The following is a 19,901-nucleotide window of genomic DNA, read 5'->3' as shown; positions in this document are numbered from 1 at the left end:
CAATACATGCATTTTCAACAACTGATTGAAAATATTCTGTGATGTTTAGAATAAATAAATACAGTTCTGTGATTTTTCTTGACTTCAATGTATTTATTAGTAGATTGTCATTGCTGCAAATGAGATTATGATGTTTAACACTTGATTTTTATTATAAATCTGTGAGGAAATGTAGTGTGACTGCATGTCTCATAGAGAGGAAAAACTAATTGATTTAACATTTTAAATATTATTTTTCTTATTTGAACAGTATTGCAGAGATCATTGAACATTATAGAAAAGAACAGATTGTTGAAGGATATTACCTTAAAGATCCTGTTCCAATGCAGGTAAAACTTCATCTCTGAGCGCTTGTTATTGAAGGTATTGACTTAGTCCTCAAATATTTATGGTATAGGAACTGAATTACTGCAGAGGTATCCATTGTAGTTAAACAACATCATTCCCTCCTGAATTTTTGTTTTGAGTTTATGTTTCTTTTATTTTATTTTCATATGCATTAGTTTATCTATTGGCTTGTAATAAACAGAAGTTATTAGCTTTGTCTGTGCTCTGGGGTGTAAATGCTCCATCTTGTGTCCCTAACTCTGGTCCCTGAACTAGGCTGCTCTCTATTCTTCTGTGTCTAATATCTTTCTTCCCTCAAAAAAATCTATATGAACAGAAAATCTTCAGAGATGATCAAGGGGCCAGGATTACAGGGTGTGTTCAAGAACACTGTTGCCCTGTAGCATAAATTCACCCTAAGAGACCACTGATAATAAACAAACTATATTGTCTAGTTTTTCCTAAAGTTATAACTAGTTCAAAAGTATATTTTTATCCTTTCTCCCTATCTATTCTTCAACTTTCCTGTTTTGATGGTTAGAAATTTGTTTTTAATTTCTAACCTAAATAGTTACCCCTTTGTTAGAGCTATTATATTAATTCAAGGGCATTCCTTAGTATTATTCTTTAGTCAGCTCACTAAGATGAGCATACCAAAATCTGGTTTTGTCTTTTTGTAAGATTCTTGTAGCTGCCCTACTAGCACCATATTCCAGTGTGAGTTTGTGTTTCTTGAATGTAATGAACCAGAACAGCTCAATGTCATTAGTAATTCCTTTTTTCTGTGAGAGTGTTTACCAGATTGCAGAAGGTTATCTGTGTCATATCTTAGAACGTTATCTGTGTCATTACCATACCCACATTGTATTATATTGTTTGCTATTGGTAAGTATCAACAAGAGCAAATTTTATCTTGTATTAGTAGACTTATACCTTATTATTCGGACTGCTTGGGGTTTTTTCTGCTGACTTGTCATCAATGCTTCCCAGTTTTCTGCTTCTATTAGCTCATGCTCTTCAATGTGTTTGAGACAAATGTGAGGAAACTTGAATTCAGAGACTGATCCTTGAAAAGCTTCACCCAATAACTTTCCTTGCCCTCTATCATTCTTTTTGGATTATGACGATCATCTTCCTTTTGGCACTTTGTCTATCCAATTATGGTTCCTGTATAAATAACTTTCTCTGTGTTGACTAATTTTCCATGTGAGACTGCATCAAATTATTTTAAGTTATTAAGATATATTTGTGACTTTCCTTTGTTAAAAAAAAAAAGATATTGGTGATGTAATTACCACATACTGTCATGCTCTGTTTGTGAAGAAAAAAACCCCACAAGTCTTGCATGCTGTTGCTTCAATCTAGTAGACTTCCTGTTTCTAATTTTGAAATTTACTTTAAAACATTTTTCACTAGATGTGTTGTTTTTTATGTTATTTTTTTCATAGATATGTTATGGAGATTATACCGAGTTAGTATAAACTTGGATATTGCTTCTATTGTCAGCCCTGTAATTCCTATTACTGAAATGTTTTTCATCTTGCCTTTGTCATGTTGTTTAAAACCATTATTCTTATGGAATAGAGGAGAGAAAAGTAAAGTATTTAGTATGGAGCTAGTGCATATCACTTCATCTTGATACTGTTCTCTGCCTGATAGTCTTGCTTTTCATGTTTTCTTATGGCTAAAGAACTTTTGCTGATCAGCTGACTTGGTAAGGTCAAACTTGGCTTGGCTTTTGGCCATTCTAGCTGGGTAACATTATTTCCAGATCTTCATTTTATATGTGAATTTATCCTTTTTCAATGTCCTGTTTCTACTTTCTCCTATTGCTTTTTGTTAGAATGATAGTCATTTAGGATATGAGTGCTAATAAGATTAGTGAGGAACTGTGCATTAGCTGTGTGTTAATAATTCAGTTTTTATTGTGATCTATACCATTCTTGTTGGTTCAGAGTTTATCCTTAATTACTCAGTCTCAAAATCCGTGGTAGAAGACAGATGTTAAAGAACCTTTAAAGATTTGTGTAAATTTTGCATAAATTGCTGAAAGCTATTTAGTATTAAAAAACATAAATACAGATGTTACTTTTTGAAAATTAGTCTGTATTTAAACCTAGTTTTTCTTCTCATATTATAATTGTGGCCTAATCATTCCACAAGAAATAGTTATATTACATTTCTGCCAAATGTATTGTATTAAATTATATTGGTTTGTTAAGATACATGAGAGAATAAGGAATTAGTAGGATTCAATAAAAGTTTGGTTGCAGCTGCATAGTATGCAATTGTTTCACAGTGATTTCTGAGCTTAAAAAAATGTTGATTTCTTCCTCGTTTACCAGCATCAAGAACAAGTGTTTAATGATACAGTCGATGGAAAAGAAATCTACAATACAATTCGTCGCAAAACAAAGGATGCTTTTTATAAAAATATTGTCAAAAAAGGATATCTTCTAAAAAAAAGTGAGTTCTGTTTGATTTTATAAAATGTATTTTTTTTCTAAAAAATGCAGGTATGTGTGCAAATTTTGTGTAGTAGTGGTACTAGCAGAGGCAAAATTGAAGTGAGCAAAAGGTTGTTTATGACGGGCTGTGGTGGATCTATGATGATCAAGTTGAAAATTAAGGCTGAATGTTTTTTCAAAAAGTACTGTGCTTTATGTATGAATTAGTTCAGAACCTTATCAGTTTTATTCAGTGAACATTAAACAATGAGTGATTTTTTTTGTTGTTTTAGTCAATGGCTAAATCCACATTTTACTGGCACATCTAATTTGTCTTCCAACAAACCTCAACATATAAATCTCTGGGTATTAGCTTTTTTTTTTAACTTTTTTTTTTTTTTTAATGGTTAAATTTTTTTTATATGTATTATTGGGGCATGGTTCTGATCCAGATTTGCATATACTGTATTCCCATTTCTGGTTTTTAGTCATTTTAAGATATTGTGATGCAATTTGTTATGCTGATCAGTCGGTAAGAGTTTAGAAATAAATTTATCATGTAAAGAGAACTCTGTTTCTTACTTAAAATAGCCATAATAAATGAGATTGTTTACAGTACCATACATTATTTGCAAAATATAGATGCAGTCTTCTCACTGATAAGAACAGAGTTCACACACACTTGTTTAATCCTGTTGAGATTAATGAAAATGTTTAGTGACTGTAGCAGTTTCAGTTCAAAACCAGGCAGAAACACCAATTTTGTGTAATGGTTTTCGTTCACCAATTTAGATTTCCTGGCCAATGCACCAAATAATGTTATGAGTTTAGTGCTGGCCCAATGCCAATGCAGCCAATAAAATTATTTACTCATTTTCTGCTATGAAATAAGGATTTAGGAGGAGGAGCAGAGCAGGCTGAAACTTTAAAAGGTATAAAGAAAACTTTATTAACAGAACTAAAATAAAAAAAAAAACAGAAATCAGAATAAACCTTTAAAACACTTTTTCTCCCCCCCAACTCCTCTTTCCTTTCCCCTGATAACGTAAAGAAACAAAACCTGGTATTTTCAGTCAGTTTAACAACTCTAAAATAGTCATTATTCAGTTCACTCAGGGAGAGGAGTCTCTCTTGCTATGCCATGGAGACTTCTCCACAAGAAAGAGTTCTCTCATGGTTTTTAATTTCCACGAATAGCAGCCACCTGGGAATCTGCATTTGTGAAGTCCCTGCCATCTCTTGCAGCCATCCCACAGCTGCGTTCCTGGGCCATGTCAATTTATTGGGGTGCCATTTTTAAGGATAAGCTGTTCTAGCATAAAAGCAAAAGGTCTCTTCATCTTTCTCTGGGAACAGGTCTTCTTCTATTCCTGAGGCAAGGTTTCTCATCTCTCTCATTTCTCTCTGTTCGAACTTCTCATTTGATCACAGCTACTGCAACATCTGCTTATTTCAACACTAGTGCCTCTGTTCATGGCTGTGGTTAGAATGCTACATCCCCCCAATGCATTTAATGAGTTACAGGGTAAAAGAGTCTGATGTATCAATTATATTCTTCTCCATAGCCTTACAAGAGGATTTCAGCCCAAAACTAAGGCATCTCCTCATTCTCCTCCCATCTGGAATTTGACTTCTTTACTGACCTCAGTACCTCATGTTGTCTTCTATGTGTCTTCACTCTTTTCTTTTCTTCCACTTGAGAGAGGATCGATGTTTTGCAAGTTTCATCCGTGCAGTGAAAGAGTTAATATCTCACCCAGGCCTGCAGGTGGTCATGTGGTCTCTGCTACGCTGTGGCTGAAGCACTTAGGTGATTTATTTCAGGCCGCGCTGAAGGAGGGGGGCGTGGTTGGGATCTCAGCAACTAGGCTAGGGCTCAGCTGCAGTACGCTGGGGCGGATGGCCTCCTCTTCCCTTCCCGGCAGCCACTGGGGCCGGGCCGGGCCGGGCCTGGCTTCGGCCGAGGCCTCACGTCCTCTCTTCCCCCGCCCAGCCACCGGGCCTAGAGGGAGGGGGGGGGAAGAACTTCTCCCTTCAAAAGCCGGAAGCAAGAGAGCTTTTCCCGGGCTTGTTAGTTTTAAAATGTGAATCTCACAGAAGCAGATCTAGCTTTCTTAATGCTTTAACAGGTTGTCAGTTCTCAGAGCTAGCCAGCTATTGCTTTTGCTAGGCACAGAGGGAGCTATTAACAGCTCCTCTCAGAAAAATCACTTCCGTGGGTGGCTCCAATGCAAAACCGGCACAGTGAACCATCTAAAATTGTACTTTAATCTGTGAAGAGGGACTAGTTTTAGCTACATGCTGAAAAAAATTATTATTTATACTGATATTATTACTTAAGCATAATTAACTGTATGTTGTTCTTCTGTTTGTATTTTGGCAAAAACTTTACTGCTCTCTTTTTTCTTCATTTATCGAATTTACATTTTCTTTAAAACAATATTGTACTTTCCTTACAGGTAAAGGGAAGAGATGGAAAAACTTGTACTTTATATTGGAGGGAAATGATGCCCAGCTTATTTATTTTGAAAGTGAAAAACGAGCCACAAAACCTAAAGGATTAATAGACCTTAGTGTGTGTTCGGTCTATGGAGTACACGACAGTTTATTTGGCAGGTAGGGCACTGGCTTTTAATTCTTGTACATACAGCAGGACAGCTAACTACTAGCTTGAGGCATATACAAGATACAAACAATTCGTCACTAATGAACAAGTTGGCCTGGCACAATAAACTTGGGTTGTGACACCTGAGCCCTGGTTACTGTCCATGTGTGGGGTTTTTTTGGTTGGTTGTTGTTTTAGGGTTTTTTTAGCTTTTGCTGATTGTGAAATGCAAGTATTGTGACTCTTGTTTCATACTGCATTTTATTCCATAGTTGGTGTAGATTGCAAGAACATATGTAAACAAATTTAACTGATTAATGGAAACTTAAGCCATGGCAGCTTGATTGCTAGTAACTGTTCATAAACAGCTTCTAGTAAGAAATTTTGGAATTTAAGATTTTTCTCATGTAATATCATGTGATAATGATTTGGCCTTTTGCACTGTCATTTTTCAATATTGTGTATTAATTGTTCTACATGTATTAAAAAGATTGTGAAGCAACTGTATTGAGTGTTTTAATCCGATTGAACCAAGAATTGATAAGATCAAGAATTTTGTCCGTTCCGAAAGATCTACATTCATTTGTTGATAGGTATTAGAACGCTAAATTAAGTAGATAATGTGTCAATGGTATTCTGTTTAGGAATCAGTAAGAATCAGATTAAACCAACCAATGTTAGAGGAGCAAGTTAGTTCATATAAGCAAACATTTTTAAAATTATTTTTGGAAGAGAGCATTTTCACAGTTTCATTTACTGTACTAAATATGTCAACTGCAAGTGATTTGATTGTTGGCAAAGACATTGAGAATCAAACTACTTCCTGATATCATTGGTAACTAAGATGAAAGAGATCACACTTTTTTCATTGTTAATTATAAAAAAAATATGTAGTCCTGTGTGATATAGAAGAAAAAGATGCATTTACTCCTGCAAATGTTATTTTTTCATAACAGATGGAAAAACACATTAAACAGCAGCTCTGGTTATTCCATGCATCTTAATATTTATTAAGGGTATTTCATCAACCTAAAGTCTTTTCACATAGATAATGTGACGATAGATGTTTAAAATTAGTGGTATTTCTTAAGCTGCAAAGATCTGGTGTTCTTGTAGCATCTGATTTTTAGACATGTTGCAATCATTTTGAAAGATCTGCGCAACTATTGCAATGAGGAGCCATAGATATGAGGGTACCATTTAAAAAAATACTGAAATATTCCTCGTGAAAGTTGGCAATTATACACAAAACTTTGGTGGAGACTAAACAAGGAGTGTTTTAGTTAATGGTGACTGTTGAGCAGCTTCTAAGAAACGCTGTACTGTGACTTAAAATATATTCAGATAATAAGTAACACAGAAGCTGTGGGTAAAAGATGTATGGTTGCACCTGCTTGGGAAAACTGTTGATGAAGAACTGTAGTTGAGACAAAATTCCTCTTATTTTTACCACCTACTTAAAATATCTTTCCCTTTTTCTCAGTAGTACAGTGAGAGCTGTAGCTTTGCATGTCATGAGTAGCCCCTGACCCAGCTACTTTTTGCCCCTCTCCTCAATCCTCCTGTGTGCATGGCCAGAAAATGCCATGCCAGTATTTACCTAAACAATGGATGGGGGGAAGGGAAGACTGAAATATCATATGCAAATGAAGTAAGATCCTTCATGTAACTGTGTTTGGGAGAGCCAAATCACCTTGAAGGTAATGTGGAAGACTCAGTGTACTTGTAGTGTGCAACTTTTAATGTAACAGTACAAAATATTTTTTAAATTTCTTGACAAATGAGTGTACATACATAAAATGGAGAAGATGTTATACTCACATTTCAAAGCTTTAAAAGTTTCCATGACACATGATCCAGTACACATTTAATTGGTTGTGAGAGCTGTGGAACACATTCAGATAAAGAACTCCTTATGTTAATATAGTTTTCTGAACTCCTAAAACAACAAATCCATAAGGCATGATTAAGTGCTTGGGGTGTAATGCTGAACCTGTGCATCATTTAAAATGTTTGTGGTAAATAGTCCTCATAAATGACTTGATAATGCTATCAGATGCATTTTGCCTCAAGTGTAAGTCAGTGTATATGTATATTCAATACAAATTGTTCCAAGTTTCTTAAATATTCTGAAACAAACTAGTTGAACTATAGTGCAGTTTTCTTGAAATTGCATTGTTAATTCCAACCAAAATGCACTTTTGAAGCATGTAGAGATATTTCTTGTTGGGTTTTTTTCTGACATTTTTGTTTTGTTTGATTTTAAGGCCAAACTGTTTTCAGATAGTAGTTCAGCACTTCAGTGAAGACCATTACATCTTTTACTTTGCAGGAGAAACTCAAGAACAAGTGCAGGTGAGAGCTTTTGTTGATAAATATAATTTTAAAAGCAATTTTTTGTTTTGTAGTGTTTAATAATATTATCCTTCTCTAATAGAAAGCAAGTGTACAATGTATGGTGGCTATGTCTACATTAGCAAATATTTCCATGCAATAATAGCAGATCTGTAAGGGATATAGCTGGTGATGATAATCCAGCACTTACATTACCTATGCTTTAGGGATTCTACTTTGGAGAAGTTCTAGTCTGGTCCCATGGACTGAACTTCCATTAGTTTCAATTAGATATTTCTGGAGAATATATTTTGGAGTAGTTCAATGAAAAAAAAAAAGTTTGCTTTCCAGCACTCTTCCAAATAATGAACCAGAGCATGCTAAGTGGGAGTTTTGCTTCAAGAGCACATTCCCGATAAGAACTAAAATGCAAAGGAGGTATGCCCACCAATCAAAATCTGTCGAACCATTAACAGTTATTTGTCCTGTCTTAGGCCCTGATCTTGCATAAAATAAAGGTGTTTTAGTGTTTTATATTGGTATCGTTTAGTTATTAGCTCTCTTAACAGTTAATGTTTGCTGATTAAGAAGTGTAGGAGTGGAGTTTAAATCTCTAAAAGTGACTCACTAATAAGAGAGCATATGGAAGATGTGATGATGTTCTTATTCATCAAGTTGTTTTGGTATTCCAGAGCTCTGAAACAGACATTTTGTGTCAGAAGTCAAGCTATGCATTTGATTTTATTTAAGAATGTGTAGTAGGCAGAATATCCTGTCAGGACATGCAGAATGTCCTGTCCTGTTTTCTGAACATTTGGTATAATCTGCTTTTGGTTTAGATTTGCTTAACACTTAAGATGTTCACTGCATTTATACAGAATACTGGGATTTCTTTTATAAAATGATTCTGGTTCAGGTAAGTCAGATGTTTTACTGATGCTTATGTTCTCAGAAGTTACAGCTGTCTGTACTTTGTAACATTTCACAGAAGAATAGTTTTGTTGTCATATTAAGGAAAATTGTATGGTTTTCATATAATGTGGTAAATATCAAAGCAGCTGTCCAATGGATTGCATGTTGTCTGAGGTTTGTACAAACCATTAGGTCAATGTAATGTAATGTAGTGTTAGCCTCATATACATGATATATGTTGGCGTCATGACAACTAGTGTCATTGTGCATACTATGGTGCACTGTTCATACTTGCTGCTGTAAACTGTGATGTTTAAGGGTATAGATTTTTCTGTTAAAAGGGAGAATAAAGATGACTATCTAGGAAACATTTAGATTAATTTAGAGTGTTTAGTAAGTTTTATGGTTCTTTATTTGCTTTTTCTTATTTGAATAAGAAAGCAAGCTAATAAAAATCTGATGCATAGTTGACAGTTCCTTGTTTTATGGAATGTTTTGAAAGCTTAAACTTCACTCCCAAAGTAGTTTACTTGAGAATAGCTGCAATATTTAATGTAGCTGTATTTTAAAAATTATTAAATTGCACTTTGAGAGTAGCTAGCAGATCTTTGACCTACACCTTTATAAATGTTAGTCAAAGCCTAAATTTTGTGCTTCATGAGAATTTACAAAATTTGACAGTGTGGGATGTGAAAACAGGAGAAATGAGGCTATAGCATATCTTCCACCTTCCCAAGTATCTACTCTGCTTTATGCATTTATGAGCAGAGAGAATGGGGGTGAAGGTTATACTTTTCAGTGTTTTTCTGTTAATGCTGCTTTGTTTTTTGTTTGAAGCACACAGAGTAAATACAACTGCATATAAAAATAGAGGAGAGAACGATCAGAACAGTTTGACTTATCTGTTATTTTCTCAGAAGCAATCAAGTCTTGCTTCATTTTATATACCATTTTTTATTTAATTAAGTGTGACTAATCTGGAAAATTGATAAAGGTCTCTGTATATCCATTAGTAATGCTTGATATTTCTAAAAGGAGAAACTCAAATTTGCAAATGTCTTTTTAGATTTACTGAGAAATAGATGAATTTTGCTTTACTATTTAAAGTTTCATACTCTGAGTTGTATACAAGTTGGTTCTTTTTAAGCTAAAGAAACAACTTCAGATACTTTTTGATATGTCAGTTCTATTGCAAGAAGCCGTATCTGACTTTTTGTTACACTGTTTTGTGCCTTTATCTTTTAGGACTGGATGAAGGCTCTGCAGATGTTTTGCAGTTTAAGGAAAAACAGTCCAGGGACATCAAATAAACGTCTACGTCAGGTGAAGCTATATAGATATGGGGGGGGGAAGAGGGGGAGGGGTTGCCTCCTTGTTGCAAAATGATGATATATGTCAGAACTTTCCTTTCAACAATAGTAAATCCTACATGTGCTTTCTTTTTCTTGGAGTTATACAGTACCTTTGTTAAACCAACGGGAATGACTTCCACTCTATTATGATATCTATATGCACAAAGATCAAAATGGTGTTTAGGCAATTGGCAGATGTTTTGCTAGGTAATAATTTCTGATCACATTAAGGAAAAGTGTCAACAATTCAGCATTTGTATTGTCTTAACTCTTACAGTTCACCAGATTTGACAGACATGTCACATGTAACCAAAATAATTGTATAACTAATATATTAATTTTTCAGTGACAAATACGTGCTTAACTGTGATGGTGGTGTATATTCTTTTGGTTTCTTGAGAGTACTGTTGTGTCCAAAATTTCTTTCAGAGGTAGAGGACAGATAATAAATGACTACATAAGTGATGATTGAAGAATAATGGGAATCAAGAATCCCTAGTATCTTTGAATTCTATGAATGTTGGAAGCAGCTGCTTTACCAGTCTATAGGAAAAGGAATACATTTTATGGGTGGGATTTTTTAGGAAATGCAAAATTATTCTGTGGTCAACATTAAAGATGATTGAATACTTCTGAAAAAGTAAACTAAATTAGGTCAATTGATATATGAATGGCAGAAGAAATTTGGATCCAAAAAAGCAAAGCACCTACAGAGTGATCATCTGAAATAATTCTGTATTTGCAAACGCAAAGCAAATATTAGGCTGCATGAAGAAATAGTATAGAAGATAGATACTATTTCATATTTATGGTATTCTCATTTAGGATACAGCTAGTTTTGATCATCTTATATCAAATGTATAAAGAAAATGATAAAACTATAGGCTGGAATGAGTAAAAGAATTTCCAGGTAAATAAGTATGGGAAGTATTGAACTATTTAGAGAGGTGAAAACCATAAAAAGCATGAATGATCAAGGTAGATGAAGTGTATAAAGATCAAAAATCATACTTCCATGACTGCCTTACAGAAGTTATATCAGTTTCAGGGTTTCTCAAACTGTCCTTTGAAATTTCAGGTACTGAATATTTGCATTTAAATGAAACTTTGACCTGATTTAATATAATATTTCCCATATTTGACTAAATTGACTTCAGTTGATATCTGTAGATATTTGATTAGGCTATGAGTTGCATGCAGTTCAGAAGTTTGTAAAATAGTAGACTATTTAAAATGTATTTAATGTAAATGAGTTCAGAGTGTTCACTTCTCATTTTTTGGAAATTGAGTTTCCAAGTGCTCTTATTTTGAGAATTTGTGGTACAGACTAATATCTTCCTTATAACAGGGAGAAAACAGTGTAGTGTGTTAAACAAAAGAGTTTTATGTAATCTACTGGTTTAGAATAGAATGGAATAGAATAGATTTCAGTTGAAAGGGACCTACAACAATCACCTAGTCCAACACCCTGGTCAATTCAGGGCTGACTAAAAGTTAAAGCATAGTATTAAGTAAGGGCATCATCCAAGTACCTCTTAAACACTGATGGGTTTGGGACATCAACCACCTCTCTGGGAAAAGCCTGTTCCACTGTTTGACCACACTCTGGGTAAAGAAATGCTTCCTAATGTCATCTAAACCTCCCCTGGTGCAACTTTGAACCATTCCCACACATCCTGTCAGTGGATACCAGGGAGAAGAGCTCAGCACCTCCCTCTCCACTTCCCCTCCTCAGGAAACTGTAGAGAGCAATGAGGTCACTCCTCAGCCTCCTTTTCTCCAAACTAAACAAACCCAGTGTCCTCAGCTGCTCCTCATAGAACATTCATTCCAGCCCTTTCACTAGCTGTGTTGCCCTTCTCTAGACCCATTCAAGGACCTTCACATCCTTCTTAAATGGTGGGGCCCAGAATTGCACACAATACTTAAGGTGAGGCCGCTCCAATGCTAAATACAGCAGGATAATCATCCCTTTTGACTGACTGGTTATGCTGTGCTTGATGCAACCCAGGATGTGGTTTGCCCTCTTGGCTGCCCGGGCTCACTGCTGACTTAAATTGAGCCTAATCTATTAGGAAAGCATGAAATGCAGCATTGTGTTTGGATTTGTCCATGGTTCTTACTTAAGATGCAAGTCTTTAGCTTCAGCAGAATATTAAATATTAAACCCCGGATGTTTCGGGGAGTGTCCTGCCTGGCTTCGTCTGGCCTCGCTGCTGGACCAAAGGCGGCAGCTGTGGCGTTTTTCACCCCAGAGATGCCTTTGGCTGGCTGGGTGCTGCAGCTGGGTGCTCAGAACAAGTCCAGGCAAAATAGGAACTCAGTTTACCTTTGGTGGAAAAGGTTCAGACGAGATGAAGGTGAAGAGAAAAGGAGCGGGTTCTGCCGTGTAGCTTAGATCCAGAGTTTATTGTAGCATGGTAGATTTCTGAATCTGGCAACAGCTCCAGACAGAGCCGGCAGAGACCCCGACCGCATGGTCTCGTGTCCTTTTTAAGCCCCGGGGACAGGGGGAGGGGACAGACAGGTGAGGGCCAACCAGGTGTGAGCAGGGGAAGGGTCAGGGGATGTGGACGCTAGGACAAACCAATGAGCCCAGGCCTGGGGGGCATCTGCCAATCACACGACGCCTTGCTGGAAGGTGCCAGGCAGGAGGGCAAAAGGGGAGGGTGAAAGGTTGGCACACCTGAGGGGGATGGGATAGGTGAGAGGAAATGGGACACACTGCAACAGCAGAATTTTCTATATATAGAAAAGTTAGTAATTGCAAATCTTATACTGATGTTTTTAAAATAAAAAATTAGGTAAAGCTCTGATGCTGGAGGTTTATTTTGAAGTTGTTGCCCTTACCTTGTCCCTGGTGCCTCTTAAAATCTTTCATTATTCCTCTTCCCTTCTCTTTCTATTAGGAAGTTATATTTTGTATTTAATATTTATTCCTTAACATTAAGCCTCCACATGGTCGGGGTGGGGGAAGGGGGGGGGGGGAAGAATTCCATTCTTTCTTAAATAAATAAATAAACTTTGTTTATTTTCTTTAGGTCAGCAGTCTTATCTTGCATGTAGAAGAAGCTCATACACTCCCAGTAAAACATTTTACTAATCCATATTGTAACATCTACCTGAACAGTGTCCAGGTAGCAAAAACACATATCAGGGAAGGTCAGAACCCTGTATGGTCAGAAGAATTTGTCTTTGAGTAAGTCTTAATCTTATTGAATTACTGAATTTCACTTGAAAGTTGCATTGCATTTAAGATTCTTTGCACTGTACTGTTTTGTATCTGCTTCTTAAAAATACTGTATGCATGGTTATATAGGATCCACAAATGCATGGATAGAATTTTATGTATGAATCTAAGTATCTTTGGCTAGTCATGATAACTTAGGATTGAAATAACTTTAGAATAAATTTAAATGTTGGCCAAATATAGTATTGATTGGGGCTTTTTGTCTTTTTCCCCAGTGATCTTTCAGCTGATATTAATAGATTTGAGATAAGTCTTAGTAACAAAACAAAGAAAAGTAAAGATCCAGATATATGTAAGTATTTTTATGTAAAGGATGCGTATATACTTTAACAATGGATAGAGTTTGCATTGCTCTTGTCAAACATTGTCACAAGAGAATTAAGTATATTCTGTGACTATCATACAGCTGTATTGGTATGTTTTAGATGTCTGTTACTGATTTTATATTAATGTTTTTTCAGTAAGAATCTGTATGCTTTTTAGTAGTAAAATGCACAGTAGTCCAATACTGTATATCTGATGGCTTTTCTAGCTCTATTTCAGTATACCTATTGTGTTATACTGACCATGTTTACAAAAAAAAAAAAAAAAGAGAAGCTGTCAGAATTAATCTCCTTCATAAAATATTAAGTTTCATTAAGTTAATTTCTTTAATTTTTTTTAAGCTCAACTGTGTGGAATTACTTTTGTCCTTCTCAGGATTTTTTGTTGCTTCCAGTGAGAGAGAGGAAAAAGTAGTACTTTCCTCACTTGAAAATAAATTAAACTCCAATTTGACAGTCTGTAGAATGAAACTTGCCTCAGTCCTTGTAGCATCTTGTTTTTCCCCCAATCTATCTCATCTGTGTTCCCAAGATTGTACTTCCTCCTGTTATTTACACAGCTTCTTCAGCTGTTTTGTTTCTATTTTTCTATTCCAGAAAACTACTAACAAGACGGTAAGACTTATCAGCTTTCAAAAAACAAAACTAAACAAAAACCCCAAACCCAATCCACCAAAATGAACCCTCCCCAAAAAACCCACACTTGAATTCTGAGCCACACAATGTGATTTTTTGGCTTTCAAGGTATTTTGTTTCCCACCATAATTGTCTTGTAACTTCATCCTTTTGCCTTCTCTCTGTTGCCTGCAGAACAGACACCCTCTCACCCAACAGTTGTTCCAAGTACGTTTCTGTTGTATTCCAACCTGTCCCAAAGCCTAGCACAGTACTGATAATCTGTTGCTGTTGGTTTTGATTTGCATGGTATTATGTTACTGGCCTGTTATGTTTGCCTCCGTGTCAATTTATTTCTCTTTTTTTCCTCTCAGAGAAGAGATTTGTAGGGAAACTTTGTCGAAAGCAGAAGAATTACTTTGAAGATGGAATGCTCTTGCCAAACTTAATTCAGTTTCAAAACTGTTGCTCTTTACTTTAACTACAAAATTTTCTGCATAGCAAAAAAAAAAAAAATATGTATTTCGTTTGACAGACAAAAGGACTTTCTGATTGCAGTTGTGACCTTGTTATTGCATGGTTCTATGCATTTGAGCTAGAAAATTCTTTATCTTGGCCAAAGCTTTGGTTAGTAAAGGACCCTTTCAAAGGAAAATTCATGAATGGGATACATCAGTAACTTCTTTTAAAGTGTTTTTGTAGTTTCCTTCTATTTGTCTATTGGAATAAGATCCCAATATTACCGGATAGAACGTGCCTGGGCTCGTCTGGCTCTTGCTGCTTGACCAGAGGCGGCAGCTGAGGTGGTTTTACCTCAGAGACACCTTTGGCTAGCTGGATGTTGCAGCTAGCACTTGGGACAAGTCCAGGCAAGCAGGAACTCAGGTTTTGCCTCTGGTGGAAAGGCTTTAGGCGATGGTGAAGGAAAAAGGAGACGGGTCCTGCTGGAGGGTTTTCATCCAGAGCTTTATTCGTAGCACACAGACCTCTGAATGTTGCAACAACTCCAACACAACCCCGAACCGCGTGGTCGCCGTATCTTTTAAGCCCGGGGAGAGGGGGAGGGAAGGGGTAGGTATGCCACCAACCAGGTAGGAGGGGGGAAGTCTCAGGAGACAAGTGGCACCTGGATAGCCCAATGTCCCCAGGGCTGAGGGGCATCTTTTAAATTTCGCCAATCAGACGATGCCCTTGCTGGCCTACCGAGATTGACGGACAGCTCTCAGCAGGAGGCAAGGGGAGGGGAAGGGAGAAAGTATTGGCACACCTGGGAAAGGAACTGGGATAGCTGAAACAGGGTATTACATCACACTGCAACATTTGTCCAGATTAAGGAGATTGTGCTACTTTTAGATGTATCCAACTGGTGGAAGGTTATAGATTTTTTTTCTTACCTAGGTCAAGAGGATTGGCAATGTTTTTTGATCATGGTTAGGTAGACTCTTAGAGCATAACCTAACAGTCCTTTCATTTTGGGATAAGAATTAGACCATATCAACTTGAATTAACATGCATATTTGCCTACATCCCCATCCCTATTAAATATTTTAACCATATGGGGAGAACAACTGAGCTAAAAGAGACCATATCCAACTTGTCTATGTGCAACGTTGCCTAAACCTCCAAAAGCAAGAAAAGGGGTTGATTACCTTTCTGAACATTTCTCCTTTGTAGACACAGTTTTTAAAAGTGGATTGCTCTGAAATAGGAGTAATGTCAGAGCTATATTTTTTTCAATATTTGTGGTGAGTTGACCTTGTCTGGCTGCCAGGTTACCACCAAGTGGCTCTCTCACTCTCTCAGGGGGACAGGAGGAGAAAGGATTAGGTGAAAAACTCACGGGTCAAGATAAAAGCAGTTTAACAAAGAAAAGCAAAGGCTGCACATGGAAACAAAGGAAGAAAAGTTATTCTCTACTTCCCATCAACAAATGATGTCCAGACACTTGCTGGGAAGTAGGGCCTCAGTATGCATAGTGGTTGCTTTGGAAGACAAATGCCTTAATAATGAATGCCCTCCCCTTCTCCTTTTTCTTAGCTTAGTATTCTTAGTATTGCTGACCACAACACCATGTATTATGGGATATCCCTTTGGTCAGGTTGGGTCAGCTGTCCTGTCTATGTCATAGAATCATAGAATGGCTTGGCTTGAGACTTTAAAGATCATCTAGTTCCAACCTGCTGCCATGGGCAGGAGCACCTTCCACTAGACCAGGTTGCTCCAAGCCCCATCCAACCTGGCCTTGAACACTTGCGATAGAGCAGCCACAGCTTCTCTGGGCAACCTGTTCCAGTGCCTCACCACCTTCACAGTAAAGAATTTTTTCCCAGTATCTAATCCAAACCCATTCTCAGTTTAAAGCTATTACCCCTTGTTGTATCACTACAATTCCTGATAAAGTCCCTCCTCATTATTCCTGTAGGCTCCCTTAAAGTACTGAAAGGCTGCTATAAGGTCTTTCCACAGTTTTCTCTATGTTAAGCAACCCCAGCTCTCTCAACCTTTCTTCATAGAGTAGAGGAGCTGCTCCAGCCCCCTGATTATCTTGGTGGCCCTCCTCTGGAACTGCTCAAGCAGGTTCACTTCCTTCTTAAGCTTGGGGCCCCAGAGCTGAACACAGTATTCTGTGTAGAGTCTTATGAGAGCGGAGTAGAGTGGAAGAATCACCTCCCTTGACCTGCTGCCCATGCTGCTTTTGGTGCAGCTCAGGATGCAGTTGGCTTTCTGGGCTGCAAGCGCACATTGCCTTTGTCTCTTCTTTCAGCCAGTTTGTATTTGCAGTAGTGCCATAGCTTGGTTTTGAAGTAATTTGAGAATATGTAGCTTGAGGACAAAAAAAGTCACTGTGATACACATGTATCACTTCTGTGGCACTGGGAAATAAGCCTACTATGGCAGGTTATATACTTGGCTCCTTCCCTCTCATATTCTTCATGAAATATGTGCTAAACATATTAAGTAGTGTATGTAAGCACTCTTGCATTGACATGGGTGGACTTTGAACAGCGGGGAGAAACTATGGAGCCTATCAAGTACTTGTTAATGGTAGTAACTACATACTGTCTACCAACACTAGGTACCAAAAATAAGATGTTGGCAGGCCCTTCTTTGAAGAACTTAGTATAAGAGTATCAAGTCCTTAACAGCTCCTCACTGCCTTGTAAATGGATTGTGCTCACACATGAGTAAGCTGTGAGTGGGAAAGCCAGCATTTAATATGTCCATTATTGAGCAATTTATTCTTTGTCAACATTTAGATAAGCTTTTATTCTGAATCAGTAAGTGGTTTTAGGGGGTTCGTTTGGTTGGTTCTGGTTGGGTTCAACAAATGCTTCAATGTAAGCCTAAGTTCATTTCCATTCTAAAAATACCACAAGTTTTAACCACTTTGATTTCCAGATCATAATTATTAATCATCAATATATAAACTTGTTACTAAATATTAATCCCTAAGCTTAATTTGCAAACAAACTATTAAGAAAGCTCAGTTTTACCTTTAATTTTTGCTAATGTTCATCACATAAAACATTCTTGGTTCAAGGTTGTTGTATACAGTTTTTGACTGTGCTTGCAAAGAATAGATCAACTTTTGGGGGTTTTTCTGTATATTTGTTATTCTGTCATACTGTGCTAGACTGCAAAGTTTAAACATCCTTAAATCATCAACTAATGGCAATCTCTTATTGAACATAGCCTAATAGTTCAATATACTTTTCTAAGTAGCAGAAAGTGTTTCTTAAAGTTTTTGAATATGAATTATAAGAAGTATTCTACAGTCCATATGTTGATGTTTCTGTTTCAATCTTTTAAGATCAAAATAAGATTATAAAATTTATATTATTGCTAGAAAGTGCTACTGTATAACCATGGGAAAAATTAAATCATCAGTGTCAGGAAAATTAATCCACAAACACCAGAGGTTTATGTCCAAAAAGGAGACAGAGGAGTCCTGTAACTTTATTTGAATAAAGGGAGAGGTCATGGGTATTTCCCATGGGGTCTCTCAAATTTTTGGAAGACCCAGCCTCCTTTTCATCCTAATTTCCCGGCCACATTTCCCTCTCTCTTTCCCCATTGGCTGAGGTACTTGAGAGGTACAGACTTCCCAAAACACCTAAGACCCCCTTCTAATTTATCCCCTTTTTTTCTTTTCCTTGTGTCACTCAGTGGAATTCCTACAGAATTTATGGTTCTTCCCATTGTTTCTTTCATCTCTCAGTATCCAATTTTATTTATCAGCAGACCTACAGTTTGTTTGTGTCCTGATTTGAGAGGAAGTGAGTTTTTTGGGATGCTGTGGTGAAACCAATAGGTGCTCAGATTTGAATATTGGCACCTGGTGTGGCCACTGAGGACATGGATATGCCTCTGAGAACACAGGGGGTTAAAAGCAGAGAACTCCCAGGAAAACTTTCTCTTGGTTCCGGTCAGTGAAAGGTTCAAACCTCCCCTGCCCAGCTGCTGCCCCCCCCCCCCCCCCCCCCCCCAGGAGAGAGAGAGGGAGAGCCGGTGTCTGTGCCTGACACACCTTGAAATTTGATAGCTTGGCCGGCTGAGAAGGAGAAGCTGGGGGGGGGGGGGGGGGGGGGGGTGCGCAGCGAGAAGGTGCCCAGCAGGGCAGCTGTGGGAGTTCTGGACAGGCAGAGCCTGAGATTTTTAACCCTTTCCTTGGATGATGGAAGCCTTACAAATGCTGATCCTCCTGGAATTGAATGAGAAGAGAGAGACAGAGATGAGTGAGATGAGATGAGTGAGATGAGATGAGATGAGATGAGAGGAAATGGGCCACAAGAGAAGTTGAGAAGAATCTTGGGTGGGCAGAGGTGATGGAGTGGCCTTTGGCTGGACTTTTCTTGTATAGCCATGGACAGAAACATTTTTTTCCTGTGTCACAGAGACTGCATTTAGGGGGGGAGGCAATGGCTCGGAGCCAAGAGAGTTCAGTGTTGTTATGTGAAGGAGTGCATGAACAGAGACGACGGGTGAGGAGGGTGGTGGTGGTGCCCTCTGTCTTCAGGGAAGAATATCTCTGTTCTTGAGACCCCTCAGCCCAAGGGGGTGAAATTTGGGGGGGGCAGGTGTCCCAAAGGTGAAAGACTGTGCTTTTTTTGGAACTGGGCAAAGCAGCCTTAAAAGGAAAACCCTAGAAGCAACTCTGGTCCATGTGCAGTGGTGAGAGCACTGGATATGGAAGGAAGATGTCACGATGGCAAATGATCTCTTGGCGGTGCCACGTGTGACATGGAAACACATGAGGTCTCAACTGTGTTTCCAGGGGAAGCCTATGGCACAAGAGGGACTCCTCATTCCTTGATGAACTGAGAATTGATTATCTAAAGGGTGGTGATGGACTGAGAGTTGGTGATCTGAGGGATAGATGTATTGGAAATTTGGTGAGGGGGAGGAGGAATGTTTTTGGAAGGTTCTCATTCTTTCTGTGTGTTTCTTTTTACATATAGTTGTAGGTTAATAATTTTTTCTCTTTATTCCTAAGCTGGAGCCTGCTTTGCTCTATTCCTGGTCACATCTCACAGCAGACACCAGGGAGAGTATATTTTCATGGGGGCACTAGCATTGCACCCGCGTCAAACCCTGACATTTTGTAAAGACAAATCTCTTTCATTCCATTTATCAATCAGTGGAATCCTTCCCATTGTTTCTTTTATCTCTCAGTATCTAGTTTTATCTACTAGCAGACCCACAGTTTGTTTGTAAAGACAAATCCCTCATTCCTTT

The 19,901-nt window shown here is 37.7% G+C and overlaps 1 protein-coding gene across 1 annotated transcript in view; it reads left to right on the top strand.

The window, feature by feature from the left end:
• LOC139599006 (ras GTPase-activating protein 1-like) overlaps positions 1-19,901 on the top strand; it is a 128,256-nt gene that overhangs the window by 67,991 nt on the left and 40,364 nt on the right. The window contains exons 9-15 of the mRNA XM_071445935.1: positions 251-329; positions 2,673-2,793; positions 5,234-5,390; positions 7,647-7,734; positions 9,871-9,948; positions 13,019-13,176; positions 13,443-13,519. Coding sequence (XP_071302036.1) covers positions 251-329; positions 2,673-2,793; positions 5,234-5,390; positions 7,647-7,734; positions 9,871-9,948; positions 13,019-13,176; positions 13,443-13,519 — 758 coding nt within the window. The remainder of the gene's footprint in view (positions 1-250; positions 330-2,672; positions 2,794-5,233; positions 5,391-7,646; positions 7,735-9,870; positions 9,949-13,018; positions 13,177-13,442; positions 13,520-19,901) is intronic.

Source organism: Agelaius tricolor, unplaced genomic scaffold, assembly GCF_023055355.1.
Source record: "Agelaius tricolor isolate 1412-34295 unplaced genomic scaffold, bAgeTri1.0.p SCAF_21, whole genome shotgun sequence".
NCBI lineage: Eukaryota > Metazoa > Chordata > Aves > Passeriformes > Icteridae > Agelaius > Agelaius tricolor.
This window is presented reverse-complemented; position numbering and strand designations above follow the sequence as displayed.